The sequence below is a fragment of the Myripristis murdjan genome, chromosome 1 (genome assembly GCF_902150065.1).
Source record: "Myripristis murdjan chromosome 1, fMyrMur1.1, whole genome shotgun sequence".
Taxonomy (NCBI): domain Eukaryota; kingdom Metazoa; phylum Chordata; class Actinopteri; order Holocentriformes; family Holocentridae; genus Myripristis; species Myripristis murdjan.
In genome coordinates, this window is record NC_043980.1 from 9,331,639 (window position 1) to 9,359,199 (window position 27,561).

General features: G+C 41.7%; 2 protein-coding genes across 3 annotated transcripts in view; one reads left to right on the forward strand and one right to left on the reverse strand.

The window, feature by feature from the left end:
* Positions 1 to 358: 358 nt before the first annotated feature.
* ift27 (intraflagellar transport 27 homolog (Chlamydomonas)) lies at positions 359 to 12,993 on the reverse strand. Of its 2 annotated transcripts, XM_030057646.1 has the most exons (7): positions 12,808 to 12,993; positions 11,703 to 11,782; positions 3,920 to 3,979; positions 3,152 to 3,211; positions 2,716 to 2,833; positions 1,677 to 1,786; positions 359 to 775 (listed from the first exon to the last, which is right to left on the reverse strand). In XM_030057646.1, the coding sequence occupies exons 1-7, from the start codon at positions 12,839 to 12,841 to the stop codon at positions 668 to 670; spliced, it is 570 nt and encodes a 189-aa protein (XP_029913506.1). In that variant the 5' UTR covers positions 12,842 to 12,993; the 3' UTR covers positions 359 to 667. The 2 variants fall into 2 exon arrangements, with proteins under 2 accessions (XP_029913506.1, XP_029913513.1); XM_030057653.1 differs by lacking the exon at positions 3,920 to 3,979.
* A 940-nt stretch (positions 12,994 to 13,933) lies between these two features.
* syngr1b (synaptogyrin 1b) overlaps positions 13,934 to 27,561 on the forward strand; it is a 32,585-nt gene continuing 18,957 nt past the window's right edge. The window contains exon 1 of the mRNA XM_030053280.1: positions 13,934 to 14,215. Within this exon, the coding sequence (XP_029909140.1) occupies positions 14,114 to 14,215 (102 nt within the window). The 5' untranslated portion in view covers positions 13,934 to 14,113. The remainder of the gene's footprint in view (positions 14,216 to 27,561) is intronic.

Consider the following 27,561-nt stretch of genomic DNA (forward strand, 5'->3'; position numbering starts at 1 on the left):
AAAGAAGTCTAAGTCTAAGTCTAAGTCTAAGTCTAAGAAAGTGGAGAAGACAAATACAAGGTCAGGCACAAAAAAGTGAGATTGACATAAAAAGCAAACACAAAAGGGCGAGGCGGGAGGGAGCGCAATAAATAAGGCTGCAGCCGAGCTCGAACCTGTCCCAGCCGAAAATCTGGAGCAGCCATCTAGGCAGAGCAGAGGAGAGGTTATACCGGGCGACAGGCACACCGAGAGAAAGAGGAGAGGAGACGAGAAGGACTTTTATGCTCCTTCCGTAAGACAATCAGTGTGAAAGTCCAGCCGCTGTGCCGGCGGACAGAGAGGGAACAAACAGATCAGAGACACCACGGCTAAGCGATGATTGTCATAGAAAAAAAAAACAGCTTTATTTACGCGTACACCAAAATGTCACACATGAGAAGCCATTCTCCGGACGGCATGAGGGCTATTTACAAGAGGAAATTGTGTTTCTTTGAGGTAAGCACAAAAGGATCATCAGTCATGACCCTGAATGAATATCCACCATCTGATCTCCTGGTGGTGATATTTCAAGGTGAGATAAGCATTAAGAAAACAGAATAGTGAAATCGGTGCATACATGTTTTTTGGAGCAGGCTGGGGGTGTGTATATGTGTGTGTGTGTGTGGGAGGGGGCGGGAGGGCTCGTCTAGCCTGGACTTTGCAGGTTCTGGATGGCCTCCAGGCGCTCGTGGTAGAGAGAGTGGAAGGCCCGGGCTAAACTGAGGAGCGGCGCGTCACAGTTCTCCATCTCCTTCTGCAAGAAACGAAACATGCGGCCACAGTGAAAGGGGTGGCACACGTTAACACTGAAACTGTGTCGGTACACCACCAGGATGTCTGCGGGTGGTTCGTTAAATTTAATGCTATTTAAGGCCTTTTTAAAAACCAATTTGAATGAAATTTAACACAGATTTTTGGACAAATCGTCTTTTTTTCTTATTCAAATAAGCAGTGCAGTTAAGTATAAAGGTATGCATTTGGTCCAGTACAGAGGTCCATTTTTATATGGCCAGTGGCGTAATATACTCAGTTATGATCTATATAATTCTGCGTTATTATAAGTTTCCATTAGGTTACCCAGCAAGATGCTACCATCACAAATCTAACCATTACTTTTTTCCACAGAGCTTGAGACAGGCACTGTAAGTTAGGATTTTCTTGGATTTCTCTCTACAGGTAATTATGACAGGTAATTATAAAGCGGGCTGGGCTCATCAACAACAGGCATTTTCAGTATAAAAGCAGTATAATGTTCTGCAGTGGGCTGAAAGAGTTTTACAACAGCAGAAATGTTGACTCTGATACATACGACTGACTCAATTTAACAAAAAAGAAAAATATCAATAAATGACATGGATAAAATGTTCATGTTTGAATTAAAAGCGCATAAATTCAAATTTCAGAGTAATGATTTTTAAGGCCTAATATTTATAAAACAGAATTTGAGACATTTTCAAGGCTTATATAAGGGTTATACTCACGCGCAAGACAGCCCACCACACATAAATCATTCATTTCGTCTACTTTCATCCAAGGTACATTTCTGTTATTATGGGTGGTGGGAGCTGATCATCTGACCCTGGCAGCCTTCGTGTCTGGCTCTATCCACAGAGCTATACAGGAACAATATCAAATGCATGTAGACGTGTACTCACAGCGGACGTCTCAAAGTACTCCAACCCCTGGCTCTGGGCCCACTCCTGTGCAACAGATGCCTGCACCTCCCTCCTCGCAGACAGGTCTGATTTGTTGCCCACCAGGACACCTGCACCACACACACACACACACACACACACATACACACACACAAACACAGAAAGCACACACAAACAAAAACTGTATAAGTGTATAAAAAAAAAAAAAAGTTAAATTAAATCATGTTTTTTAAAAATCCCTTACTATTCAATGTTTCTCTGTGTATGAGACGAGGCGTCTCGAGACCAAAAATTAATGCTGCACTGGATTTCAGCCCAGAAAAGTTAGGGAGGGATTATTCTACAGCTGATGACCATCTGATTCGATGAATGTGTGAGCAACAAACTGGAGAAAAAAAAAAAACACACACATTCTGGTTGAGATTTCAGCTCGACAGTCCCCCTGATGCCTCCTGTCTGGGAAGAAGAGCTGTCGCCTAATGCTTGCTTTGACTGCTATGAGAAATATGCCACCATGATGGAGGAGTGGACTATATTTTTCTTCAAGTACAAAGAAAGTAGTCAATTTCTACAATGATTAGGGCAAATTATGCCAGGGAAGGGGGGGTCAGGGGACGGTGGCCGTCATGTCCACTGGTAATGAATTTCCAAACGTTCACTGAAACGCCCCCACTGCTCAAAAAGACACAATGCTCCATAGAAGATATCAAGACTGTCAAATGAATATTATGACTCTTGCAGTATTTTTGTGGCTGTTCTATAGAGCCAGTGATTATTGCAGAACTTCAATGACTCCATAACTATTCAGTAAAATCCACTACATTTCCAGAAATAAAAAAATAAAAAATAAAAAATCCAGAAATTTAAAAAATATTCGATGCTAAGTGCAGAAACTAAAATCGATTCCAGAACTTCCAGAATCAGATCCATACTTATCTGAGAGATTCATGACTTTTCAGGAAAATACGTATTACTTGTTATGTAATACCAAAACGTCTCTGACTATTCCCACACAGTGAATCCAGAGGTGCTGTGGTACCTGGGACGTGGAGACCCTCGCTGTGGGCGCGCACTCGCTCCATCCAGTGGCTGCAGCTGGTGAAGGACTGCTCACTGGTCAGGTCAAAGACCAGACACACCAGTGACGGCCGGCCCCACTGGGGGATGGCCGGGATGGGTGGAGCAGATGGGTGGTGGGGGGTGGAGACAACCAGGATAAAAGAGAAAGAGACTGGATGTCACATGAACAACATTTATCTCTGCTTTGCTGACATGAACGTGCATGAATAATATTGCAAAAGCACCCAAATACAATAGGAACGCATCATAAAAGAGAAAAATAATAGTAAAATATGTACCGTGTGTGTGTGTGTGTTTGACAGGGTTATTAGTTTTACAACAGAAAGTCTTTACTTTCTTCAAGGTTGATCGTTTGCAGTGCAGTATGTGGGCTAACTTGAGAGAGGCCGTCTTACCATCTTCTCGCAGGCTTCCACAAATGTCTCCCTCCCTGCAGAGTCTATGATGTATAGCTCCTGGAGAAGAGAGAGAGGGAGAGAGAGAGAGAGAGAGAGAGAGAGAGAGAGAGAGAGAGAGAGAGAGAGAGAGAGAGAACATGACAAAATGCAATGTACCATCTGTAATTTTGCAGTGGTTCTGCTTGAGGGTATTTTTCATTTCGTTTAACATCTGTGCCTGTTTTGGTCCCACTTGTGGTTCCAATACAGGTTGCAAGGGTACAACTGTTTTCTCCATGGATACTTCATCATTACAAGTGCATTTATTCTAAACAAAAGGATGTTGTTTTTTTTTGCGGTTTTAGATGTAAATTAGGCTAAATTACAGTTGTTTTGACTGCTCATTTTCTGTAGCAGTGGTGGCAATTTTCTTGCTGTGATGCTGCACCGCTGCTTAATAAATACACAAGAGAAACTACCTGACAATATCATATTCCACCCACAGAGACCGATGGATTCCAAAAATCACCTGCCACATGCACAGTTTTCAGCAAGCCATGGCTTTCAGAATAGACATTAACCTCCACACCACGGTTGGTTACCTAACAAAGTGTCTGGTGGAGTAAACAAACCTGATGAGCTACAATCAATACAGGCCTAATTTACCAGCTTTGGCCAGTGGCTGGAGTTAATTTACGAGCCTGCATATGGTCCAGCATGGCCCCTAGTGGAGTCATCAGCGGCATGGCGCAGACGGGGTGAAGAGGAGGCGATGGTTGGACTCACCACGCTGTCATTAGTGTCTGGGATTCTGACGCATTTCATCTGCAGCTCCACTCCCGTCGTCTGTGAAACGACCACAGCCATAATGTTACTCTCACGTTACTTCGTCTCGGCCTGTTTCTGGTTTGCTGACCTTAAAGAGCTTAATGGAGCCTGGCCTTCGCACTGTCTCTCTAGACAACAGTGCATACGTTTGTATTTGCTACAGCAGATGGCGGTTTGGAGAGGCAGGCGGGACTATAGCCACAGAAGCCTAGCTGTCCTGTGGACGGGGGCAGAAGCAAAACATATTTTAGCCACTTAAAAAAAAAAAAAATCAATATCAGGTTAAGTGTACGCTGTATTTTGCATATGCTACTTTATTTTGCCATCGGACAGTCCTTTCTTTTGGCACTGCAAAGGAAGAACTCTATTGAACTTCTGTTTTCCTACGCATAGGTGCAGCTGTGCCGCACATTGAATTATCCACTGTTTGGGTCAGAGCAAAGTGGTGAAAATATTCTAAATTTAGTGTACACTTAAACTGATATTGATTTTTTTTTTTTTTTTTTTTTTTTTTTTTTTTTTTTTGGGTGGTTAAAATATGTTTTGCTTCTGCCCCCTTCAAAGCAGTACATTGTTAGGCTTCTGTGGCTACACACCTGCCTGCTTCTCCAAACTAGGTAATAAACTGACTATGGATAAGTACCTTATAGCCTACAACCATTCATATTCAAAAAATCCAAACCGTTTAACAGTGGTGTGCAACTAAATGAATACAACTATACAAAACGGCAGCCCATATAGGCCTTTATAGCACTGACAAGGTTGGGAGTCCAGTTCCTTCTGAGGCCACCCATTATAGAGCCCAGGAAGTAGAATCGGAGGAAAAACAAAAACATTTCGAGGCCACAATCTCCTTGTAGCCACGAGATATAACTTGTTCCCTCAATTTAATTAACTTGTTCCCATGTTTTAATTCATTTGTGGCCACGAGATAAATGACAAATGTTGTCTGTTGCAGTCACAGTCTGCTCCCTGGAGAAAGGAAGAGTACTGCACACGCAACTCGTTGCCACAAATGAACTAAACCGTGGGAACAAGTTAATTAAATGAGGGGAAATGACTTATATCTTGTGGCCACAAAATAACTAAAAACTGGGAACTTGAGTTACTTAAATTGAGGGAACGAGGTATTTCTCTAGGTCACAAATTAGTGAATCATAGCCTTGTCATTTTTTTTTCTTCTGATTGCACTTCTTGGGTTCCATAATAAAACCCTCATTACAAAGGCGAATACACATTGCATGCAAAAACCATAGGAACTGGTCTGCAGATGTGGAAAAAGTAATGTGGCCATCTTTCACCACATTCTGGGCCAGTGGATACATGCATGTGTGGCATCCACCAAGTGAATGCTAAAGGACGTAGGCTAATGCTTGACCCCTGCACTGTGGAGAGCTAGTTTTGGTTGCACTTGTCCTTTTGGACGGAACGCTCACTGCATCTATCAGTCAAGTTATTCTGAGCGATCATCTTCATCCTATGATGCCTTTAGACTGAAAGATGAAAATGCAATTTAGATTGTCTTTGTGTGTGGGTGTGCTGTTTTACTTTTCAACCATGGCTGTAAGTGGTCAAATCATATTGTGACAATGTTTGTCAAAGTAGAAGAGAAGAGAAGAGAGGAGAAGAGAATACAGTAGAGAATACAGTAGAGTACAGCAGAGTAGAGAAGAGTAACCTGAACTCAGAGGGGACATTTGGCTGTCACACATCAGCCAGTGTACACAGTAGCACAGCATATTGTCTGATGATGATATATAGCTTATGCCTCGACATGAGCATCAGTAATTAGCAGCTTGGCTGCATGAAAGCTGCTTCACTGGCCTGATAACAACATGCTCACCGGGTCGATACATCATCGACTTATTTCTGAGGCGAGCGTTGGAAACACTCACATTATTGGAAACATATATTGTGCAAATCCTGTGCAATCCTTCTCTCCTGTGTTTCCTCTACTCTGAATTGTATTATTGTTAATGTCTCAATAAAGAAAAATGGCTTCAGGGAGGGGAGTAAGTGCCCTTGTTTGAGGCAAAACTAGAGCAAACATGCCATGAATGACGCAACCCTCCTTTATCCGATCACTGGCAACTTTTAAGATAAACTGTGGATTTGACTCTTCTTGTGGGCGTTTTAAATAGGGTTTGCTGCTACCATCAGGCTTTTACCAGCTAAATAGTGCTAAACTCTGGCTGTATCTGGTAAGTCATTTTGGTAGCTTCCCAACATTATCTACAAGTTGTGTCCCATGTTAAAATGTTGGTTGTTAAAGTGGTGGAAGTGTCTGATGTATTCTGGAGGCAGTCACTGCCTTTTAATGGGAAATAATGACCTTGTATCATAAAAAATGTACTGGAAAAGAGAAAAAGTGAGGCAAAAAACTGTTTCCAACGATAAGAGAATATTAAAACAAGTGTAGCATGCCATGAGGCTGCATATCTCACTGATTCTGTTCACTTCACAACTTCACTGTGAGAATGAATAAAATACTGAGGGGTCGAGGAGACACGATCCCTTGAGAGTTTGTAAAAATCAATATGGAGCTACTAGAGGAGAAACACACAATATAGATTCATGGGGCAGAGAGTGTGGGGGATAAATGTGATGAATCTGCTCCTATCATTATTAAAACTCATGCCATGAACCTTGCTCACACGCTGCGAGATCTGAGGAAGCCTTGAGTGAGTTGGACGTGTGCAAGCTGTCTTTCTCCTCTATCCACCCAGCAGTGTGAGTTCTGTCGTAACCTTGGAGAGGCAAGCCAAGGTGTCTATATATCAACAGCAAACTCTGATTTGATTTGATCTCCTGAGCACACACACATACATACACAAGGAGCTGAGCATGTCTAATGTCAAAGACACACACACACACACCATGAAAACACAGTCACACGCAGAAACGGCTCACAAGTGTCCTACAGTATGCACACACACTGCTGCGGTCCCAGTTAGGAGTGGGCTAATGAGCTGGCGTGATGCATCGCAAGCTCCTCGCTGGAATGTCAATGAGAGCCTATTAGCAACAAATAAGCTTGAATATTGCTAACGGGCCGTCTGACATTTTCAAAGGAGGACGTGAGCGGAATGGACAACCGCATCCGCTACCCTTCAAAATCAAAAGTTGAGGAGCAGGACGGATGAGTTCGGCTGCGTCGAACCCCGCCGGGAACCATCCCTCACAGCGCTGGCTTCGTTTTCTCATTATTCGCGACGGGAGAGGATGTGCTGTTCTCCGCTCCAAACCGCCCCTGAGATCTTAAAGGGAAAATCCATCCGAGAACACTCCAACACGGATACAACTGCTGCCAATGTAGCTCGCATTTCTGGGCCAGTTTTGTCGTTTGGTGGTCTGTTTTTTCATCCTCCCCTGGTTAACTATGGACAGTCGTTTCTGATGTGACATTATATCAAAATATTTCCAGCAGAGCTACAATGGAGTTTGCTAATTGAACACTTTTCAGCTACGTGAAACATCAGCTCCTCAGCATCAAAGAGCAACGGCTTCTTTGTAGACTCACTATTTTGCACCCGCAATCTACAATCAGAGTGACAAATCCATTGTTGAAGAGACAAAGATACCAATTTCTTCACTAGCAGAAGCTTCAATAGACCAGAATGCAATGCAGCCACAAGACATATTGTGCTCTTACTTTTCTCAACTGGATAAACTCTTCTGCTGTTGCTCATGTACTATGAACCAGTGAGGCCCCATAGATCACTGGACTAGTTTACGAACACTCCATAAAGTTTGGACCAAACATGTTCAAACATCGTTCAGTTACTAAGCTGCACAGCCCTGGAATAATCTCCACGAAAAATATCAAAAAACCTCTTCAACCCTGACTACTTTTAAATTTTCGCTAAAGACTTTTATCTTTCCTGCTGCATTTTCTGGATGCATTTTATAGCACCATTGTATTCTGTGGAACTTACACTTTTTTTTTTTTTTTTTTACACTTTTTCTCATCTCTATATGCATCTTTTTGGTTGTCTTTTGCCTTTGATATTACAATTTTATGAATATGTTTTTACTTGAAGTGACAGAATTGATCCCGAGAAGCGCAATCAGAATGATGTTTTGATGTATTTTATGTACTATTTTTATATTTTCGCCTATTATATAAAGCACTTTGTTTGACTGTGGTGTTTCAAATGTGCAACACAGATAATATATACTTAACCTCGCCTTACTATTGCTATTACCCTAAATAACAAAACTTCATCACATTGTACATCTTCCTGAGACACATAGAATATCACAAATTGATATAAATTGATTTTTCCTTTCATATAAAGTACTCTGCACCAAGTGAGAACAAGTTAAAAATATTTCAACCAATAGTAAAAGCGTGTCTGATTTCAAACAGGTTCTAAACAGTTGCATAGCAACCGCTGGGGCCATGACCAGCACTTTCCCACACGCTTTTTTTTTTTTTTCAACACTACGAGCAAAACAAGAGGTGACTGGCAGATGCAGAGCCTGTCCACCTGTATGTCTGTGTGCATGCTTTCCAGTTTGGTTTGTGACTTACATTTTTCTACTGCTGTCATTTTTTCCACATCTTACACAGATGCTGTGATTAAAATACAAAAAGGATGTCAATCAGTGAAGGGAGAACGTGAAGAGCTGAGGTGGGCAATGTTAGCTTTGCATTCTATGGGCTGAAGATTGTATCATTTGGGGGAAAAAACTATGGAAATCATATACTCATCAAACTCATCAAGTATATACTGAATTACTGAAAAAAAAAAAATTCTGGTTAGCACTATCAATGGTGCTCCACTTAATTGCCACTGGCAGATCACCTCTGTGCTATCAAGCAAAAAGTGGATCTCTTGCCAAGAAAAGCATCTGAGCCTTGCTGGTTCACACACAGGGTCTTTGAAACCTTTCCAGGAATATGGCGACTTCCCTCGTAACATCATGAATAGCTGAATTTTAATTTTACTTGATTCATAAATGCTAAAATTAGGAGAACGGATATTCTAATCAGCGTTTTTACACTATTCACTGTCGTGTCCCCATTTACGATATAAACAGACAATAAAAAAAAAACTGTGTACAGAGCTATCAGTAACAGAGGGTTGGTGGTGTCAAATTTATCATTTTTGGGATCCTCAAAATGAAAACATCTGGATGAGCTGTTTCCTCTTTTATAAACTAGAAACTGGCCTAGACTGCTGCAGTATAGATGCGTTTGGGTTTAGGTTATGCATAGCCAAAGATCTGGATTATAGCATCTCTCTCAGCAAACAAATGTGTATGCTGCACTATTCCAGAGCCCAAACACTTTGTTAAAATTCAATTCCAACACAGACGCACACAGCATCACAAACAAGTGGCAGTCACCCTCTGTATGCAGTATGGAGAAACACTCCTCTGCTGTTGTGTAGTAGGTGTACAGTGTGAGTGTGTGTGTGTGTGTGTGTGTGTGTGCGCGCGCGCGTGAGTACGTGTGTGTGCTTGTTAAGTACCTGTTCTGGCGAGTTTCCAGAATCCTGCTGTATTAATTATCGACGTTCCCGTCACCTAAGAACCCCCAATACTGCTGACACAGCAAGAGCTGCACACACACTCACAAGGGCTTGGACCCAGTCCAGTGTCTACTCGCCAACCTGTTCTCAACCTGAAGCAGAGCTGCAAGGCCTGATGGTGAAGGAGAGTCCTATCCCAACGTTTGTGTGAGTTGCAAGCATGTGTGCGCTGCGTTTGCACCTGTTCACATGTGAGCGTGTGCGCTGCACATGCATCATATGTGCCTATACGTGTGCTCATACACACGGTGGTCAGTTGGTAGTAGCCACATTGTCAAAAGGAATCACTAAGCTACCATGACCCCATATATCACAGCGTGACTGGCTAATGACATGGCTCCCTCCCTTGTGCAGATTAGCATAAATAATGCAGATTAGGCTTCCCTGCATCAGCATTAATTGGTGAAATGTGCTGCAATGGTCTGAACTGGTTCCTAGTGTGGATTTTAAGGACCTCCACAGATCCTTGAGAGGCTCCCACAGGCTCCCCAGAAATACATCTAAGCTTAAACCTAAAGCAATGGAACATGTAATATGACTATTATCTCAAATATTAATTATATATCCCAACTTTACATATTGACACATATGTTGTTTTGTACTACATTTTTAAGTTCCCCTCCATTATGAGGCACTGGGAGAGTTGGTTTTACATGTGAAGTAACCTCGGTAAGACTACATGGTGTGCAAACTAGCGATAGTGCCAACTGTGGCTATTAGAATAACAAAGTAAGTTGTTCAATGTGAATAGCCACAGATTGCTGTCAGTATAGTTATACACAGTTGTAAAAATTAATGGTTAAATTGGTTTTGCCAAAAAGTATAACAAGCGCATTATTCTGAATGCAGATGCTGTGCTGAGCTGGCTGTTGGCGCTAGAAGGAAGATCATCAGGGGACCAAAACTCCCAGGTTTCATCCTCTAGGTGACATGAATGCTGTCACAAAATGCCAATGGCAATGAAAAAAACATCTTTTTGAGCTATTAGTGTGCAATAGTAACAATTTGACATGCTGGTGGCACGAGAGAAAAGGTCATAGAAGAGTCACCAACACTGGCAGGTTTAATCTTCTATCCAACATGCATGCTGTCACTAAATGTCATGGTGATCCAGCCTATACATTTAGAGATATGCCGCTCCGGACCTAAGTGCCAACCACCTGACAGCCGTGACGTATAGGCTCCTGTTTCCCAGCAGGGCGAACAGAGACAAAATCTGAGTCATCCCTCGGATGTGAATGTGGCAGAACACTCATCCACCACTTGATCAAAATCACAATCCCAATTATTTTGGGATAATGAGATCGCGGATATCGGTAGCTATCATTAGTCTTGATGATTTCAGACACAAATTTATTTTATTTCATTAACTGCATCTTATATAAATGTCTTGACTTCATTGAAATGTAATGAAATTATAATTGCCTACTACTAAAATTGCTTGTGGGAACTGAAATTGAGATGTGTTTTCACATGGTTAATTGTGCAGCCCTGCCTTACAATCACGTTTAACTTGCTGGCTCAAACCTCCCTGTGTATATTTATAGACACAAACATGGAAACCATCATGTCAGTCGTATTGGTCTCTTCTTTAAAGCTAGTCTAAACCAGGGCTAGGCAACCGTGTGCCATAGAGGTATTTTGCAACCAAACAGGAACCTGCATGCTTTATGGGAGTGTCCCTACAAGCCCAGTGTATTTTCTTATTACCCAACCTGAATCTAAAAACATCAGCCTGTGACTTGCCTCTGATTCGGAGCACGGTCCAATCCATAAATGCCACAACCGGATGCCATACAACTGGACTGCAGTGCTGTGTTTTGTTTTGTTTGATCATTTCGTACTGTTGTTGGGGATTTTACCACACATTGTGACTTCATGGTGTTACATGTTTAAGCACTGTGTTTCTGTTGTATCGTGTTTTTAATGCGCCAAACAGTGAAGCAAAACACAAATTTCTGCTTCAGTAGACTCATAATAATATCTATTCTATTCTATCTTAATATATGTATATGTTCCATGCATGTATGGCTTATTTTTCACAAGGACTACACCAGCTGTACAGTGGTAGCTGGTGTCCACTGTCCAATACATATCCTTCCTTGGCTGGTACACATATGATACACTGTATCACTGTACACTGTGTGACAGCCAAACAACAACCTTTTGAGCACTACACACTGTGGTGATGTTAATGCTCTCACCATGCTGTAGTTCTTCTGAAAGAGAGTGCCATCGCTGTGGAACATCTGAGAGAGGGCACTTTTCCCCACTGCAGCATCTCCTACAAACACACACACACACACACACACACACACACACACACACACACACACACACACACACACACACACACGCACACACACAAATGCACACATGAATACACAGAGGGAGAGAGAGAGGCAGAGAGACAGAATTTCAAAGCTGAGTGAGTTAAAATTACTATTCCTATACTTAGTGTTGTGAATGTGTGTGATTCTTATTCTAATTTTCTAATATTATAGAAGTGAGTAACCTTTTAACAGTGGAGCAAATTGCCTTATTGTAATGTACTGTGACAATAAAGAACCTATCTATCTATCTATCTATCTATCTATCTGTCTCATCCAGACAAATCGCCGCCCATGTCAATCAGCCAACAAGAGTTAACGTTACTGCTGTATCGGGCAACTAGATAGATAGATAGATAGATAGATAGATAGATAGATAGATAGATAGATAGATAGACAGATACTTTATTCATCCCGAAGGAAATTCACAGTTTTCAGCAGTATCCACAGAGTACAAGATTAAGTAAATCAAAAATAAAGAATAAGTAAATCAAAAATAAAGAATAAAAGATGACCCTCGAGATCTAAAGATCTAAGTACCCAATGTGCAAAAAAACAATGTGCAAAAAAACAATAAAAACCAGTGTGCATCGATGTATACAATGTGCATAGATGAGGGCAATGTGCAAATTTGCAGTATAAACAGATGATAAATAAATAAATAAATAGCACCCAGATGATAAATAGATGATAAAAAGCTATGAGTGCAAATGTCAAAATATCTGAGGTTTTATAAGTGGCAGACGTAAAGAGACAGTCCTCAAATTTCTTCGTCAGTTGCATTGTGGAGCTGACGAACGCCCATGGTATGTAAAATATCAGTTTTTGTGCGTTTTGGAAAAGTTGTGGTCTGAGGAGGAAGCGCTATTCTCAGTGTTTAAGAAACTAAAAGTTAGCCGGTTTTGCTGCTAGCCGTTTGGTGCTGGTTAGCTTTAGCCGCTGTAACCTGCTATTACAGACCGTATGAACTTTGACCTACCGACAAGCAGGCATCTCGCCCTCAACTTCACCATTTCAACAGTAACTTCCCAATATATTTATGTTAAATCTCTACTGTCCGCCACCCTAAACAGCCTCTCTTCTCCTCTCCTCTCTTCTGGATATCTTCTTCCCTGTGCCTCTGCCTCGGCAACATGGACACAACGCGTCTCCTAGCAACCGGCACGGCGAGATGCCCACTGCTCCAATCATCGAGCGCGTCTTGCCATCCGCGCTGTCATTGGCTGCCCGTGACTGCGACGCACTACAGCAGACGCACACGGCCGTTTTCAGCACCGCCACTAGAGGGCGGAGTTTCTTCGATTGACTCTCACTATAATGTTAAAGCTTTCCCGTGTGTTTTTATACAGTGTTACTATAAAAAAAAAAAAAAAAGTCAAGATTATCATAGCTCATTTTGGATTAGGATGTCATGTCAGTGAGCATGACCCACATTAAAGAAAAAAAAAAATCACCATTCCTGCACAGCACATTGAGAAATCATTTATTTATTTGTTTATTTATTTACAAATGGCATGTTTGGTGTTGACTGACTGGCTAAAACAGCTTGTCGTCCTCGGCTGCTTCCCCCATCGCCTGCCTGTTACTAAAGCCCTCATGACCGTCAGAAAGCCGCATGACTCCATGGAGCATCCCGCAAGCGCAAGCCCCCTCGCGATGCTTTGCGAGAGGTTAACATGCGCGTGCACGGGCGGATTCTAGCCGGGGAGCGCTCCGAGGCGTGACAGCGAATGCGCGTTCATGCGTTCACCACCGGCTTCTCTTGCGCGGAGAGAGAGAGGGAGAGAGAGAGAGAGAGAGAGAGAGAGGTCGTGAGTAAGTGTGTGTGTGTGTATGTGTTTGTGTGTGTAGGAGAAAGAAAAAGAGAGACAGCATCTCCGCTCAGCCTCCTCCTGCTCCACTCCTCCTTCTCATCCTTGGAGGGAGAGAGAGAGAGAGAGAGAGAGAGAGAGAGAGAGAGAGAGAGAGAGAGAGAGCATCATCAAAACACTGGCATCCTGCTGCCCCTGGATATTGCGATATTAGAGGAGGACAGGAGGGAATTTAAAGGTTACATCTAAAAAAAAAAAAAAAAAAAAAAAAAAAAAGAAGAGAGAGAGAGGTGAATAAATAGGAGAGGTTGCAGGAAAGCCGCCTCGCACAGCCGCTCCGCACACCCGGATTCCTGCAGCCGCGGATCGGGAATTTATCCGCGTCGGTGCCCGGTGCTCCACACACCCTCTGCCTTTGAACCAGCAGCGGAGAGGAGGACCAGAGAGGAGGCGCACACCGAGAGGAGGAGGACCATGGAGGGGATGCAGGCATACGGAGCAGGGAAGGCCGGAGGAGCCTTCGACCCCGTCACCTTCTTCCAGCAGCCTCACACCATTCTCCGCATAGTGTCTTGGGTGAGTAGGCTGCTGCGATGAGCGCAGGAAACAGTCGGCAAAATAAACAAGTTTGTGGGCCTGCAAAGTGGCCGCATAGCCACGAAAAACGGGATTGTTTTGCAGCTTTTATTTCTCTTTATCCTAGCTTTAGGGCCCAGAATAGCTCCATGCTTTAGTTTACCCAATAAACCCTAGTAAAATCATTATTATGATAAAATATTACATAAACATATGCTACTTGGTGGTATTTATCCCCAAAGATATCACTGCAGTGTCCTTGTTATTATAAGGACTTAATGGCACTGAATCGTGAGTTATTTGCGAGCTTAAAGTGTACTTAGTGGTATTTGTTCTCTCTCCAAAAGTAGCACTACAATATTCCAGTAATATTTCCACTTGTGGTGTGTCTGCTACTTAATAGTTTATAATGAGCTTATCAAGGCCCGGAGTGGGTCCTAATCTATACATTGATTGTAACAATTAATATCCTGAACCACCATCACTCACTCAGACTGGCTTAGATAATAAATTAGTTAACAATTAATCATAAGGATCATAATAAGAGCACACATATACTGTTGGAGGGCTCAATTCATACATACACATATATCACACACACACTCCTCAATCATGAAAAAACCCAGTAAATCAGAAGTATAGCAATCCTATAAAAGCCTGTAAACAAAAATCACAAGTCTCAACTTTAAGTCCCAATATGGCAATGCTACAAAAATCGCATGGCAGGGAAAACTAGGCTACTAATACATAGTCAATGATGATGTCATTGTAAACTCACTATTGAGTATCTTGGCAAGCACAAATGACAACGCTACCAGCCAGCATTCTGAATTTGCATTTTGGCAACAAAAATAGTCCCCACTCCCCAGTGTCATTTACTGGACCAGGAAGACAGAAATTCATTAAAAGTAGTAGGGAACAGACACACTTCAGGCCCCAGCAGGGAAATTATAGGAGTATTGTTGTCTCATTTTACCACAGGGAGCATCTGGCATGATGTGTGCCCCTGTCTCCCCTACTTTGTATTGTATTTCTCTGTTCCTGGTCTAGCCAATGACACTCAGGGCCCTCTGAGAGCTGAAATGTAAAATGTGAAATTTAATGTAGGCTGTTGGCCAGCTGATGTCTCTTTTACATCTGCCAAGGAACCACATGCTAGTATTGGCTTTTAAAGGGTTAAAGGGTGGCTTATAGCCATTAGGCCTCAAGCTGAACATACTAGACATGGAAGTAGTGGAGGGTAAAGCAACACGTATTCAGTTATTTTTTACTTTAAAAAAAAAAAAAAAAAAAAAAATCATGAGTCTAGTGAAGTGGTTCATGCACTGTTTGCAGCGTGTTTCCTGGCAAAAGCACAAAGAGTAAAAGGTGCCTATTTCTTCACGCTACCCGTCACCAATCATGCTCATTAATATGGCTATTATAATCAGTAATGTGACTATAACACCACACCTTTCTGCTGCAGTTAGAGCTAAAATATTAAAGCAAGGCCAGTCATAACAAACCCCAATCTTTAAGCCCCAAAGTCGCGCTGGCTGTATTATTTCTTATTTATAGGACAGTGTCTGTGTCTGCATGGCCTTAAATAGAGTCTAGGGGGCTTTTCAAGGATGCTGCAAGGAGAAAGAGGTAGGTGGAGTCATGTGCACAGGCCGGCCACTTTCCTTGAACGGGGCGAGTGAGTGTTTCCAGTGCAAAATGCTCAGGACTCGGGCTTAAAGGATAGCTGTGGTATTTTTCATCCCAGGCTGTCTTAAAATGTTGATTCTCATCCTTTATAGCGGGATACAGCACAGCCTCACTGCTAACTTTAGTGACCAGAAGCTTGCCGCTCAGCTGCAGCTTGTGCTGGTCAACAGTGATCTCTGGCCTCAGAAACCATCATAATGTCCTTTTTAAAACGGAAACTCACCGTACAAATACATCTTGAAATCGTCCAGCCAAAAGCGTATTGCAAGTAGTGCTTTTTAACAGGTTTTATTTAACATTTATGACAGTACCTTGGGATTTCTGTTTTGTAAATTTCAAAGTTAAGTTGGAAAAAATGTTTTTCTTTTGTATTCTCTTTGGAGGAAACGTCAGAGTTTCTTCTTCTTGTGAGCATTTATTTATCTTGAATCAACATCGTGAATGCCATGTTATTACAGGTAGGATATTTGGAAGCTTAAAGATCAGAGTGCAAGTGAACTCATCATCTTTTATCCTTTATAGTGTACCTTTTCTGCTTTAAGGGGCTGTTCACTTGTTGCACCTTTACATCTCAAGGCACTTGGAAAAGCCGCACCACTTTCATGTTTTTATGCAAGGTGCTTGGGAGGTTGCACTGCTGTCACGCCTGCCATTAGAGGAGCTAGTCCACTCCATTAATGAATGTTAGCCAGGTTAGTGACAGTAGCACACAGCAGACTATAGTCAGTGAGTAGCCTTGATGCTCCTGCGTTTAAAATAAGGAAATTATATAAATAAGGACATGAAGAGGATGTCATCTGCATGTGATGCTGTTGTGCATGTTTGTCAGAGGAGAAAAGTGGAAAAAAGGGGGGGAAAGCAATGTCACAATTATTTTTGGAGGACTTATTTCATGAGGAAGTGTCATAATTTATCTATTTTATTGTTCTCACTTTCCTGCAAGCTGCCTCATCTACTTTTAAATCAGTTATTGACTTACTACATTTCCCAGAAATCTTTTCAACGAGTTGTTGGTAGGTAAAGAGAGCGAAAAAAAACAGAGGCAGGCTTAGGGCTTGGTCAAAATCAGTATCAAAAGTCACATGAAGATTTTTTAAAATATTGATATTTATCAAAATATGACTCATACAAGCAACATCATGTCAAACTGTCCAACTAATGTTCATCCCATTGAGCTGAGTGGTAATGTTATGTGTGATGTCAAACAAAACTCAAACAAAATTTTGGTATAATTTTCCACAAAATGTTTAATAACTAATACTGTTAGAGTTTCTAATACAAATTTGCAGTTTATACAGCAAAAATATAATTATCCCCCAGCCCCAGTCAGGCCCCATTGCATCAGAAGCACCATATCATATTGCTGCTTTGCATTATGGTCTACAGTGGAGAAACTGGTATCCCTCCAGTTTTACCAAAGTTATGGCGTTTAAAGGTGGATTTTTCCCCAGACAAAACATACAGTTCAAGCAATTTAGTGGATGTCTTTATGCAAAGCAACAAGGATTTTTCAAACTGGTATTAATGCATTTGGTTGTATCGTAACAGTTTTTAGTGAAATTTAAAACATCCTCATTTTTCTGGAGACCCCCTGGAAGTCTTACTCGAACATGAGTGTGTATGTTTATGGGAATCAAACCGCTGACTCGACCGTGTTAGTGCCTTGACGCTGCTTATTTAGCGGGAAAACTGTGTGTTTGATTAAAGCCATTAAAACCTGAGTTACATTTTTTTACACTATGTTTGACTAGCATATAATATACTGGTTAAAAAGGCCAAAGACACACACACACACACACACACACACACACAGGTGTGGAAGCAGTGACTCTCTGGGCTCTCAGCTGAGGCCACGCCCCCTAGGTGTCGCCCAAGCAACAGCTTGTATCTATGGTAACCACCACAGCCGGAGTTGAGATGTTGTCACTGGGTGCATATCGTGTGTGCGATGATGCTAATCATTAGTCCGTCGTGGGCTGTGGGGGAGGAAGCCATAAGCACTTTGAAACATTCGGTGGTTGGGGATGTTGTTTGTGTATGTTTTAGTGTGTGTGTGTGTGTGTGTGTGTGTGCGCGCGCGCACTATAGGGGGAGTCAGGCTCAGTCAGAGAGAGTGCAAACATCTTCCCATGGATTGCAATATGGGAAGAGGAGCCTTTAAAGAGCAATTTATGAATGGTGGGTGAGACTAGGACAAGATTCTCTGCTCTCTCTCTCTCTCTTTCTCTCTCTCTCTCTCTATCTGCCTATCTATCTATCTATCTATCTATCTCCCACTTCTTCTGACTCATGAGAGTTGTATGTGGAGGTTATAATGAGTGTTTTGTGTGTGTGTGTGTGTGTGTGTGTGTGTGTGTGTGTGTGTGAGAAGGAGAGAGAGAGAGAGAGAGCCTCAGGCAGTCACGCCAGTATGTTTGAGATGATGCACGATGCATAGAGGGGAAGGGAGGGAGGCAGAGTGTATGTAATGACATAACTGGATGGATGAATGGAGAGCACCTTGTGTGAGTGTGTGACCGGAAATGTGATTTCACAAAGTGGAGTGTGTCTGTGTGTAAAGGAGAAACTGTAGCACCTTCTGCCACAGAAATGACCCGCCCCGTCGGACGGACACCTCAAACGAGCACAGCATTTCAAGTCCAAATCCCCAACTTTTTTCACCGCACGGCGTTAAACGGTGACCCAGTGGGGGTTTTCAGGAACGAGACGTCCTCCCACTGTGGCGCCGTCTTCGAGGTGAAACATGAGAAACAGGTCTCTATCTAATTTTATTTCCTGCTCCTTCAACACACCAGATGTTGAGTGAGCAGACCAGAGGCACAGTGGACGTAAATAACGAGACCAGAAGCGGATTGGTTGCCGGCGAGCCAATCGGGAAGCTCGCTGGTTTTAAACGAGGGCTCGGTGGAACTCGGAAAATGATCGGCTGGAAGGATCTTCTTGGCTTTCAATGAGATAATTCTCCATCTCTCTGTGGCGTTACAGTGAAGGTGCAGGTTGTGACACACATGGAAATCAGCCTGCTGGTTTGTAGTAGTTTGTAGGTTTGCAGTGATAAAGATCATAGAGGGACTCTGGCTTTTGTGTAGGTGAGCAGGAGAAGGTGAAGGGTTGGAGTGGGCAGGAGGAAGCGGTGTTATATAAGAGCGGCTGGATGGTCGCTGCTAAAAATAGGCTTCTCTGCATGACGAGTTGATGTTCGGAAACCGCAGTCAGCTCAGCCACGCCCACTTGTTTGCTGTTTGCTGGTTAAAGTCAACCAAACTTTAACCATACGCCAAGAAGAAAGCAAAATTAAACAGAAGTGAATCCCATACAGAAATGCAAAAAAATACAAATTTCCAGTCGTGCAGCGAGCAGGAGCTCTGCTGTAACCATTCCTCTTGAAGATGTTCAAACTGACTCTTCACAGTATGTGGACCGCCCAAACACACTTGCATGCAAATTACTGGCCTACACACTGATTAATTTTTAAATTTCTACTTTTACTTTATTTCTCCTTTTATGAATCACTCTTAAAATAAAGAAATATAGGTGAGATATTTGAGTATATTGATGATTGGAATACTGTACATCTAGAGAAGAGTGCACTTTAGGGTTTGTGTACTCAGTATTGCAAAAACTCAAAATATTACCAAGAATATTTGTCTTATTTCTAGTCAAAATATCTCATTACACTTAAAATAAGACATGATCACCTCAGAAGTAACTTGTTTTTGGACAATTTTCACTTGTTTCAAGCTAATTTTCACTTGTTTCCAGTGAATTTTCACTGGAAACAAGTGAAAATTGTCCAAAAACAATTTACCTCTGAGGTGATCATGTCTTATTTTAAGTGTAATGAGATATTTTGACTAGAAATGAGACATTTTGACTTGAAATAAGACAAATATTCCTGGTAAGATTTTGAGTTTTTGCAGTGTGGCAATACAAACACACACACATACACATCAGTACACTACAGCACATTCTGTCACCTTCACACTAAGGAGAAACACACACACCTCACCTTGTTAGTGCCCACATGTCAGAATGCAGGCAGGGACATTTAAAGCTATTTTAAGATGTAAACTGCATGCGGTGTATATGCATGCACATGTGCTTGTACCATTCATGTTGCAAACATGTCATATAGATATTGTAGTTATGTAGATATCAACATGTCAACATGGTCCCAAGTGAGCCTGCAGTTCATGTTCATCTCTCAAGACGCGGCTCAGATGCTGGAAATAGTTTGCAGCATTTGGCAGGTCAGTGTCAGTGACTTCCAAATACTTTCCACTGATTGGCCTGCTCATGCCAGAACTCATTATATTGTCATTTTGTGGCAAACCCCCCTCCCCCATCTGGCTCTCTGTGGACCTTACAGTAAAACAAACAGTATTTGTGTTTTTTTCATTTTTAGTTTGAAGTATAGTGGAAAACTTTACTTTGCTGCATTTCTGTATTTTGCTTATTGAGGTTCCTGCTGCCAGATTAAAAGAGAACAGGGGCTTATGAAGAAAAAGTCACATGCCACACGAGTGGTTTGTTCCTGGTTTGGAGTTTTAGTTGGAGATTGAGGTCTGCTTCCCATAGTCGGTTTTGAAAACATTCCTCAAAATTTTTTTGCTTCAATCGCCAGTGCATTTTGTATTTTTTATCGTTTATGTTATATACTTCCTGTTTATTGTCACTGGGTCTTTTGGTCCTTTTTTTTTTTAAGTATGGCACCGTTTTTGGGCTTTATGCTTCACTTTTATCGTCACTTTGTTTTTATGTTGCACTTCGTTGTGCAGCAATTTCTAAACGTGGTTTCGAGAAGCGCTCGATAAATAACGTTTATTATAAATCGTTATTATTATAGACGCCTCCCATGTTTCGTATCACATTGTTTCCAACTCCTAAATGAACTGAACTTATGCGAATACTATTTCTGTTTCACCGGGTTCTGATCCTCACTGTGTACTTTTTCATTGCTGAACGGATAAAGGAATAAAGGAGAAAAGAGGAGAGGCATACAGAGGAAAGAAAAGGGTGGATGAGAGTATAACTGGGTAGAAACAGATGAAGATATGGGGGCGTCCAGGTAGCTCACCTGGTAGAACGAGCACCACATCGGGTTAGCTCTTGCCACCGTGGTTTTGGTTCGATTTCGGCCCCTTTGGTGCATGTCACCCGCTCACTGCCCTTCTCTCTACTGTCACGCATCCAATCCAGCAGAAAATGCCAAAAAAGAAACTGTCGTCTATATATAGATAAATAGACATGTAAATATGTAAATATGTGTTTGTGTTGACGTGAATATGTGGGTGTGTGTGGTCACTCCGCCCTGGACTTCCTGCGACTGCAGTGGCTCTCCTTGACTTGTACTCCCACCATGTACCATCTCTCTTTCTTTCTCTCCTATCCTCCATCTCTCAATGTATAAATCACAGCAACACACACACACACACACACACACAAATACACACATACACACACACACAGACACTTATAGCTCCATTACATGAGCAGCTGCTACCATGGTGACAGCAGCAATCAGGTATCCCCAGTCCAGACCGACGCATTGCTGCAGACAGTAAGCCCACACACAAACACCAAACACACACACACACACACACACACACACGTACATATATATGTGTATAGATAGATAAGATAAGATAAGATAAGATAAGATAAGATAAGATAAGATAAGATATTCCTTTATTAGTCCCACAGTGGGGAAATTTCAAGCATTACAGCAGCAAAGTGGATAGCAAAATATGAAGCAAATTTGCAGTATAAACAGATAATAAATAGCAGCAAGCAATATAAACACAATAAACAAGGAATATAGGAAAAATAGAAATATGAACGATTTAAACAACAGAAGAAAATAACCTAAACCTGAGGAACAACCCGATAGATAGAAAGATAGATAGATAGATAGATAGATAGATAGATAGATAGATAGATAAAACTTCCTAGTAGTCCAAGCTACATTAAACAATACAGTTTAGAGCCACCCTGTTGTTATGTCCTTCTGTATTGACCGAAGAAAAAAAATTCCTTCCCTGTCCTTTACTTCACAGCCTGGCCGCTTCGGCTCAAATCAAAACTTCTCTGAAATCCCACACTCTGCAGATTAACCTTTCCCAAATTTCAGATCAGTCGCGCCGGTGCCTCTCTCACTGCAGTCAGCAAGAAAAAGCTCATCCAAAGCAGCTGACCTTGTAGCTGAGAGTCTGCAGCTTCACCACATTTTTCGATTCGGAGGTGAGAGACGAAATAATCAAAGGAGTCCAACGAGAGCCTTGCGAGAGTGAAATGTATCCCTCATTTCCACCTGATAGACACATTTTTTTCATCTTAAGTTTTGTTAGAGGCCTGGGTTAGAAGCACGTCTGCCTTGTTTTCGATGGGTTTCACCACTGCGTCCATCTAATAAAGCAGAATCGCCCCAAAAAATAAAGTTACAAAAAGAAACCCCTCTTTGACAATGGATAAAAACGACATGTGACGGCTGCCGCTCATGTTTCATCCATGGCGGGGAGACGGGACCATGTCCAACAAAATGTCAGTCCAGGCAGCTCGGTCTCATGAAATGGGGACAATGCAATTAACATGCCCAGAAGTGAGAGAATTACATCTGCCCAACAAAACAAAAGGATTACGAAGATTAGGCACGACTTGACACGGAGATAGGTTGTTTGCAGCCATGTGACTTTTCCCACAAACTCTGCCTGTAGTGTCGCCAGATGGTGGTCAGGAGGTCGGGGGGGGAAATGAAACAGAGATGAACCGAGAGAGGTGCTCAGATTATGTCATAAGTACGGCCAGAAATTTAAAAAATGTGATGAAATTGATCTGTAGTCGGTGAAAATTTGATTAATTTGTCTCCGTAAATTAAAGATTAGCCAGCTGCTGGGTTTGTGGACACTGTAAACTCCTGTCTTGCAAACACCGCACCTGATGAAATCCTACAAAAAATATGCAGGTTTCAAACGTTCTCAAGCATGGCAGGGTGCACGATTTGGAAACCGAGGTGCTGCAGGACAAGCATCGTCTGGCTTTTCCTCGAGTGAGTCGGAGTTGAGCTTTAGTCGCTGCTCTGCTTCTCTGTGCTCCAGTTTCACGCTGTCGCCGACCGCACGGTTTGTTTTACATACTGCACATACAGTTCATTCTTATTTTTACATTTCAACCATTCTTAGAGGTTAGGAAATGGAAATAACAACTCTCTTCCAGGAAAAACGGACAACAGAAGCTATAGTTTGGATCGGCTGGATGGGATCGAGGAGCCGTATACCACAAACACTTACGGCATGTCGATGTGCGATCTACACTCTCTGACACTTGCTTGATCGTCCTGATCATGTGCAGTTTGCATTAGTGTGGCACAGAGGAATGTGGCGCCGTCTTAAAATGATGTGCACACTTGAAGGTAAAGGCGTGGAAGGCAGGAGGGTTTTACACTGCAAAAACACAAAATCTTACCAAGATTATTTGTCTTATTTCAAGTCAAAAATGTCTTATTTCTAGTCAAAATATCTCATTACACTTAAAATAAGACATGATCACCTAAGAAATAACTTGTTTTTAGACAATTTTCACTTGAATCACTTTTTCCACTGGCAAGTTTTGCCAATGAAACAAGCAAATTTTCAAGTGAAAATTCACTTGAAACAAGAAATTGAAAAATTGTCTAAAAACAAGTTACTTCTGAGGTGATCATGTCTTATTTTAAGTGTAATGAGATTTTTTTTGACTAGAAATAAGACATTTTGACTTGAAATAAGACAAATATTCTTGGTAAGATTTTGAGTTTTTGCAGTGTAACTCACAAAAAAAAATCTACTGTGAGTGTGAAGTTTGTTCTAAAATCTTTTTTTACGAAATCGCAACCAAATTGTTTGAGTTGCTTGAACTTAAGGCTAACCCCAAATCAAGCTTATTATGCCAAAATCTAACACCACCGTAAAGGAACAGTTCACCCAAAATACACAAAAAAAGTCATGTCCCATTTGCCCCTTGTGCCAATCTGTCCGTCTACATTGTTTATGTATGATCTAGGGGGAAAAAAAGTCACATGATGAGCAGGTGGAAATGTTTATTGTGTGTTTATTTGTGTGATTTTCATGGTGGAGGAGCGTCAGATCACTGAAGAGTTCCCGATCCCGTCATGAGCTCTTTAAAGTCTGTGTCAGAGGAGCTGTTTCTGTTTCAGAGTCGCTTTCGTCTTATTTAGCTCATATTGTTTTTTGGGATAAACTCATTTTACACTGATGACTCAGCACAGAAGATGACTGTCCTTCCTTTCCGGTGCTTTCGTTGTTGACTGTGTTTTCTTTATTGCGTTTGTGTGAGTCGACGCTGACGAGGACCGCAGGCACAAAGACACCAACCCTGGATGTTTCTAATGCCAGGACATGGCCTGCTTGTGTTACTGTGTGTGGGTGTGTGTTTGTGTGTGTGCCCATTTCTAATACATTGGCACTAATTTGTGTGTGCTATTCTGTGTGTGTGGTACAGATTGTGAATACCACGGTGACATGAGGCCCGGATCAGTTGCCTGCTCTTCACAATGGCTCCAAAAGTCCTTTCACTCAGCACAACAGCCTCTTTAAATCATTCACAACCAACTGGACCGGACTTGGACCGGACTCATATCATTTATCTGATGAGTCACTGTTACATGCAGGAGCTGTGCCAACTCTGTAAACTTTATTATTTTAATGTCTTTGTTGAGGAATATTTCGAGTGTGTGTGCATGTGAAGATGAGTGGAAAGCAGGGAAGGGGAAGGAGGTAGGAGGGTCTAGAGGAAGCACACACATACACATATATTTACGCATGCTTGCACACATTTCCATGAGCACTACACACACACACACACACACACACACACACACACATACATACACACTTTTGGCTATCAGCGTCCATAATGTGCAATTTGTAAGTGACCCTCTGATGGTCACAAGATCAGGACTCCACGTGGTGTCCTCCACAATGCCTGCTTTCATCACCGCCAGGAGCCTTGTGATCTGTCTATGGATCAGAGGGTCAAGGAGACACACACACACACACACACACACACACACACCGAAAGGAGCAAGAGCAAGATACAGAGAGAAAAGGAGCAAAGGAGAGGGAGAGAGTGTGGAAGGGATTCGCAATGAACACACATCACATGTTCTCTTTGCACTGCCCCTGTGTGAAAATCATGAAGTGCAGACTGCTCGCCTGCAATTGGTATGAAAAGTATCCACCTGCTTCCATTTGCTGCAGATGTGCTTGTGCTGCAGATTAAGATAAAAATGTAGATTTTGTGCTCAGAAATCTACTCCAAGGATTCTTGGGCGTAGCGCGGAGCTGAGAGACGTTTGTGTGAACGAATAAAATTTCGATAACAGATAAATCTGGCTCGTGAAAGTGTTCCTGAGAGGGGCGTGTACCACATATCAACTCAACTTTATTTTTATTTTTATAGCACCTCTTGTCCAAACGTGCAGCCCAAAGTGCTTCATGTAGCAGGATTACCAGAACACAGACAAAAAATAAAAATAATAAAAAACACTAAATAAAATTTTGCTACATTGTTTTCCAATAAAACAATGTTAAAAATAAATATAATTAATAATAATAATAATAAGATAAAATAATAATAATAAAATAAAATTTAAAAAAATAAACACAATGGATAAAAATTATATGAAATCTAATTATTCAAATGTAAAAATTTAAATAATTAGTTAAAGGCCCAGGTTGTGTTAAAATCTTATTCCCATCATTTAGAATTATTATCACAAATTCACTGCTTGCTTTATTGCCGAAAAAAACTTACTGCTTCTCTCCAACCATAATAAATGTCTTTTTCATAAAACGGCAAAAATCATCCAAAAAAAAAAAAAAAAAATGTCTGCTGAGAAAAAAAAAAAGTCATTGCAAATGGTGCCCTCTAATAGGTTGATCCCCGTAAATAAATGCAAAAATCAAATGCATGCACTGCACTGTGAGTTTTCTTTTTTTTTTTTTAATAATCATTTTTTAAAGCTAAAAGTGATTGCTCTATCTGATTCTGTCCAAGGCGAGCAAGAATCTTCGGCCAAGTGTTGTTTCACTTAAGCTGATAGTCAGTTTGTGCTGCGCTGCTGCAATTACAAATGATAGGAATCAACATTTTTATATGACCTGGGCTGAGAAATGCTGAGCCTTGTGAATGCTATTTATGGGTGCCGTATTCTTACCGAACAGAGCCTCATGTTATATTCTTAATTTATTGAATTGTTTTTTATTCTTTTAACCCATATCTTTAGGAATTTGCTCTTGGCGTCTTTTAATTATTACCTTAATTATTTGCTTTTATGTCATGGATTGCAGCACTTTCTTTTCTTTCTGTCGAGTCTAAATTTGTCTCTTGTTCTATGTCTCTTGTTTTATGTCTTGTTTTGACTGTTTAAATTGTGATGGTTGTCTCGACTCTCGGCTGCAAAACTAGTTTACCCTTGGGTATCGATAAAGTAACCTGAACCTGAACCTCCTCTTTCCCTTGACCTCAAGCACCTCTAGATACATGCAAATGCGTCTATGCAAACGAAAGAGAGGTATTCTGATTATTTCTATCGGTTGATGTGTTTGTGAAGGGCACGTCCTGCTGCGGCCGACACAAGCCCAGCTGGATTTCTGCTGGCAGCCAAAGAAATAGCACAGTAATTCAATCTGCCCTCTGCCATGTGACGGCAAATATAATTGTGACCCTGAAGACGGTATGTGTGTTTTCAAACCCAATCAACTGGGTCATGCCGAAACCAATCCTTTTTCTCAAGTAAGGGTGCTTGTCTGTGCCTGTGTGTGTGTGTGTGTGTCTCGGTGTTTGTCTGTGTAGCTGCAAAAGAGAGAGAGAGAAAGAGAAAGAGAGAGAGAGAGAGAGAGAAAGAAGTGTGAAAGGCAAAGACAAGACAGACACGCAGACGTCGACGGTCCCCGGTGGTGAGTTCATTTCCCGGCAGACCTTCTCAGACAAGAATCAAAAACCCTATTTGTGTCACGCCGCCGAAAAACTAGTAGAGCCACAGATCCCGCTGTCCTTGTTAACACAAACTCCCAAGATCCCCTCTGCATCAAAATCACAAACAGCGAGGGGCGCAGATCTGCATAGCTCGACAGTCTGTGTTTGCAGAGCACGACGCTAAAGAGCAGCGTGCGGGAGCGGGGATGCTTCGGCAAACAAAAAGTCTAACGATGAGGAGGGGAAAAAAAAGAGAAAAGCAAACAAACAGTCAAAAAAAAAAAAAGTGGAGTACGTTTTCAGAACGGAGCAAGACGTCGCATCTCCGCCGGCTGCAGAGGTGCCGTCCTCTCGTCCACCTTGACCTTTGACCTCCTTGTGAGGGGAGAGATGGAAAAAGGAGAATATATGGAATAATGCAACCATGAAAAATGCAAAAATAAAATGACTAACTTAAACAAAAAGCATCCACCACCAGCAAACCACAAAATTAACCGCATAGTCTCACTTATGCTGCTTCGCCCTTTTTTCATGCAGCTGTTTATCAGGAATCATAAAACATTCGATTCCTAAGTAATTAATTCCTAATTATCATCACAGGACATGCACTTCATCTCATAATTCACAATCTCCAGCCTGCATTTCACTTGTTATTCTGCTCGTTTTCAAGAAAAAAAGCAAAA

Coding starts and splice junctions, on each gene's coding strand:
- ift27 (XM_030057646.1), bottom strand. CDS start 12,841: ATGGTGAAGTTGAGGGCGAGATGCCTGCTTGTCG. Junction 3,212..3,919: donor CAGACACTAATGACAGCGTG/GTGAGTCCAACC, acceptor TCTCTTCTCCAG/GAGCTATACATCATAGACTC. Junction 1,787..2,715: donor CGAGGGTCTCCACGTCCCAG/GTACCACAGCAC, acceptor TGTGTGGTGCAG/GTGTCCTGGTGGGCAACAAA.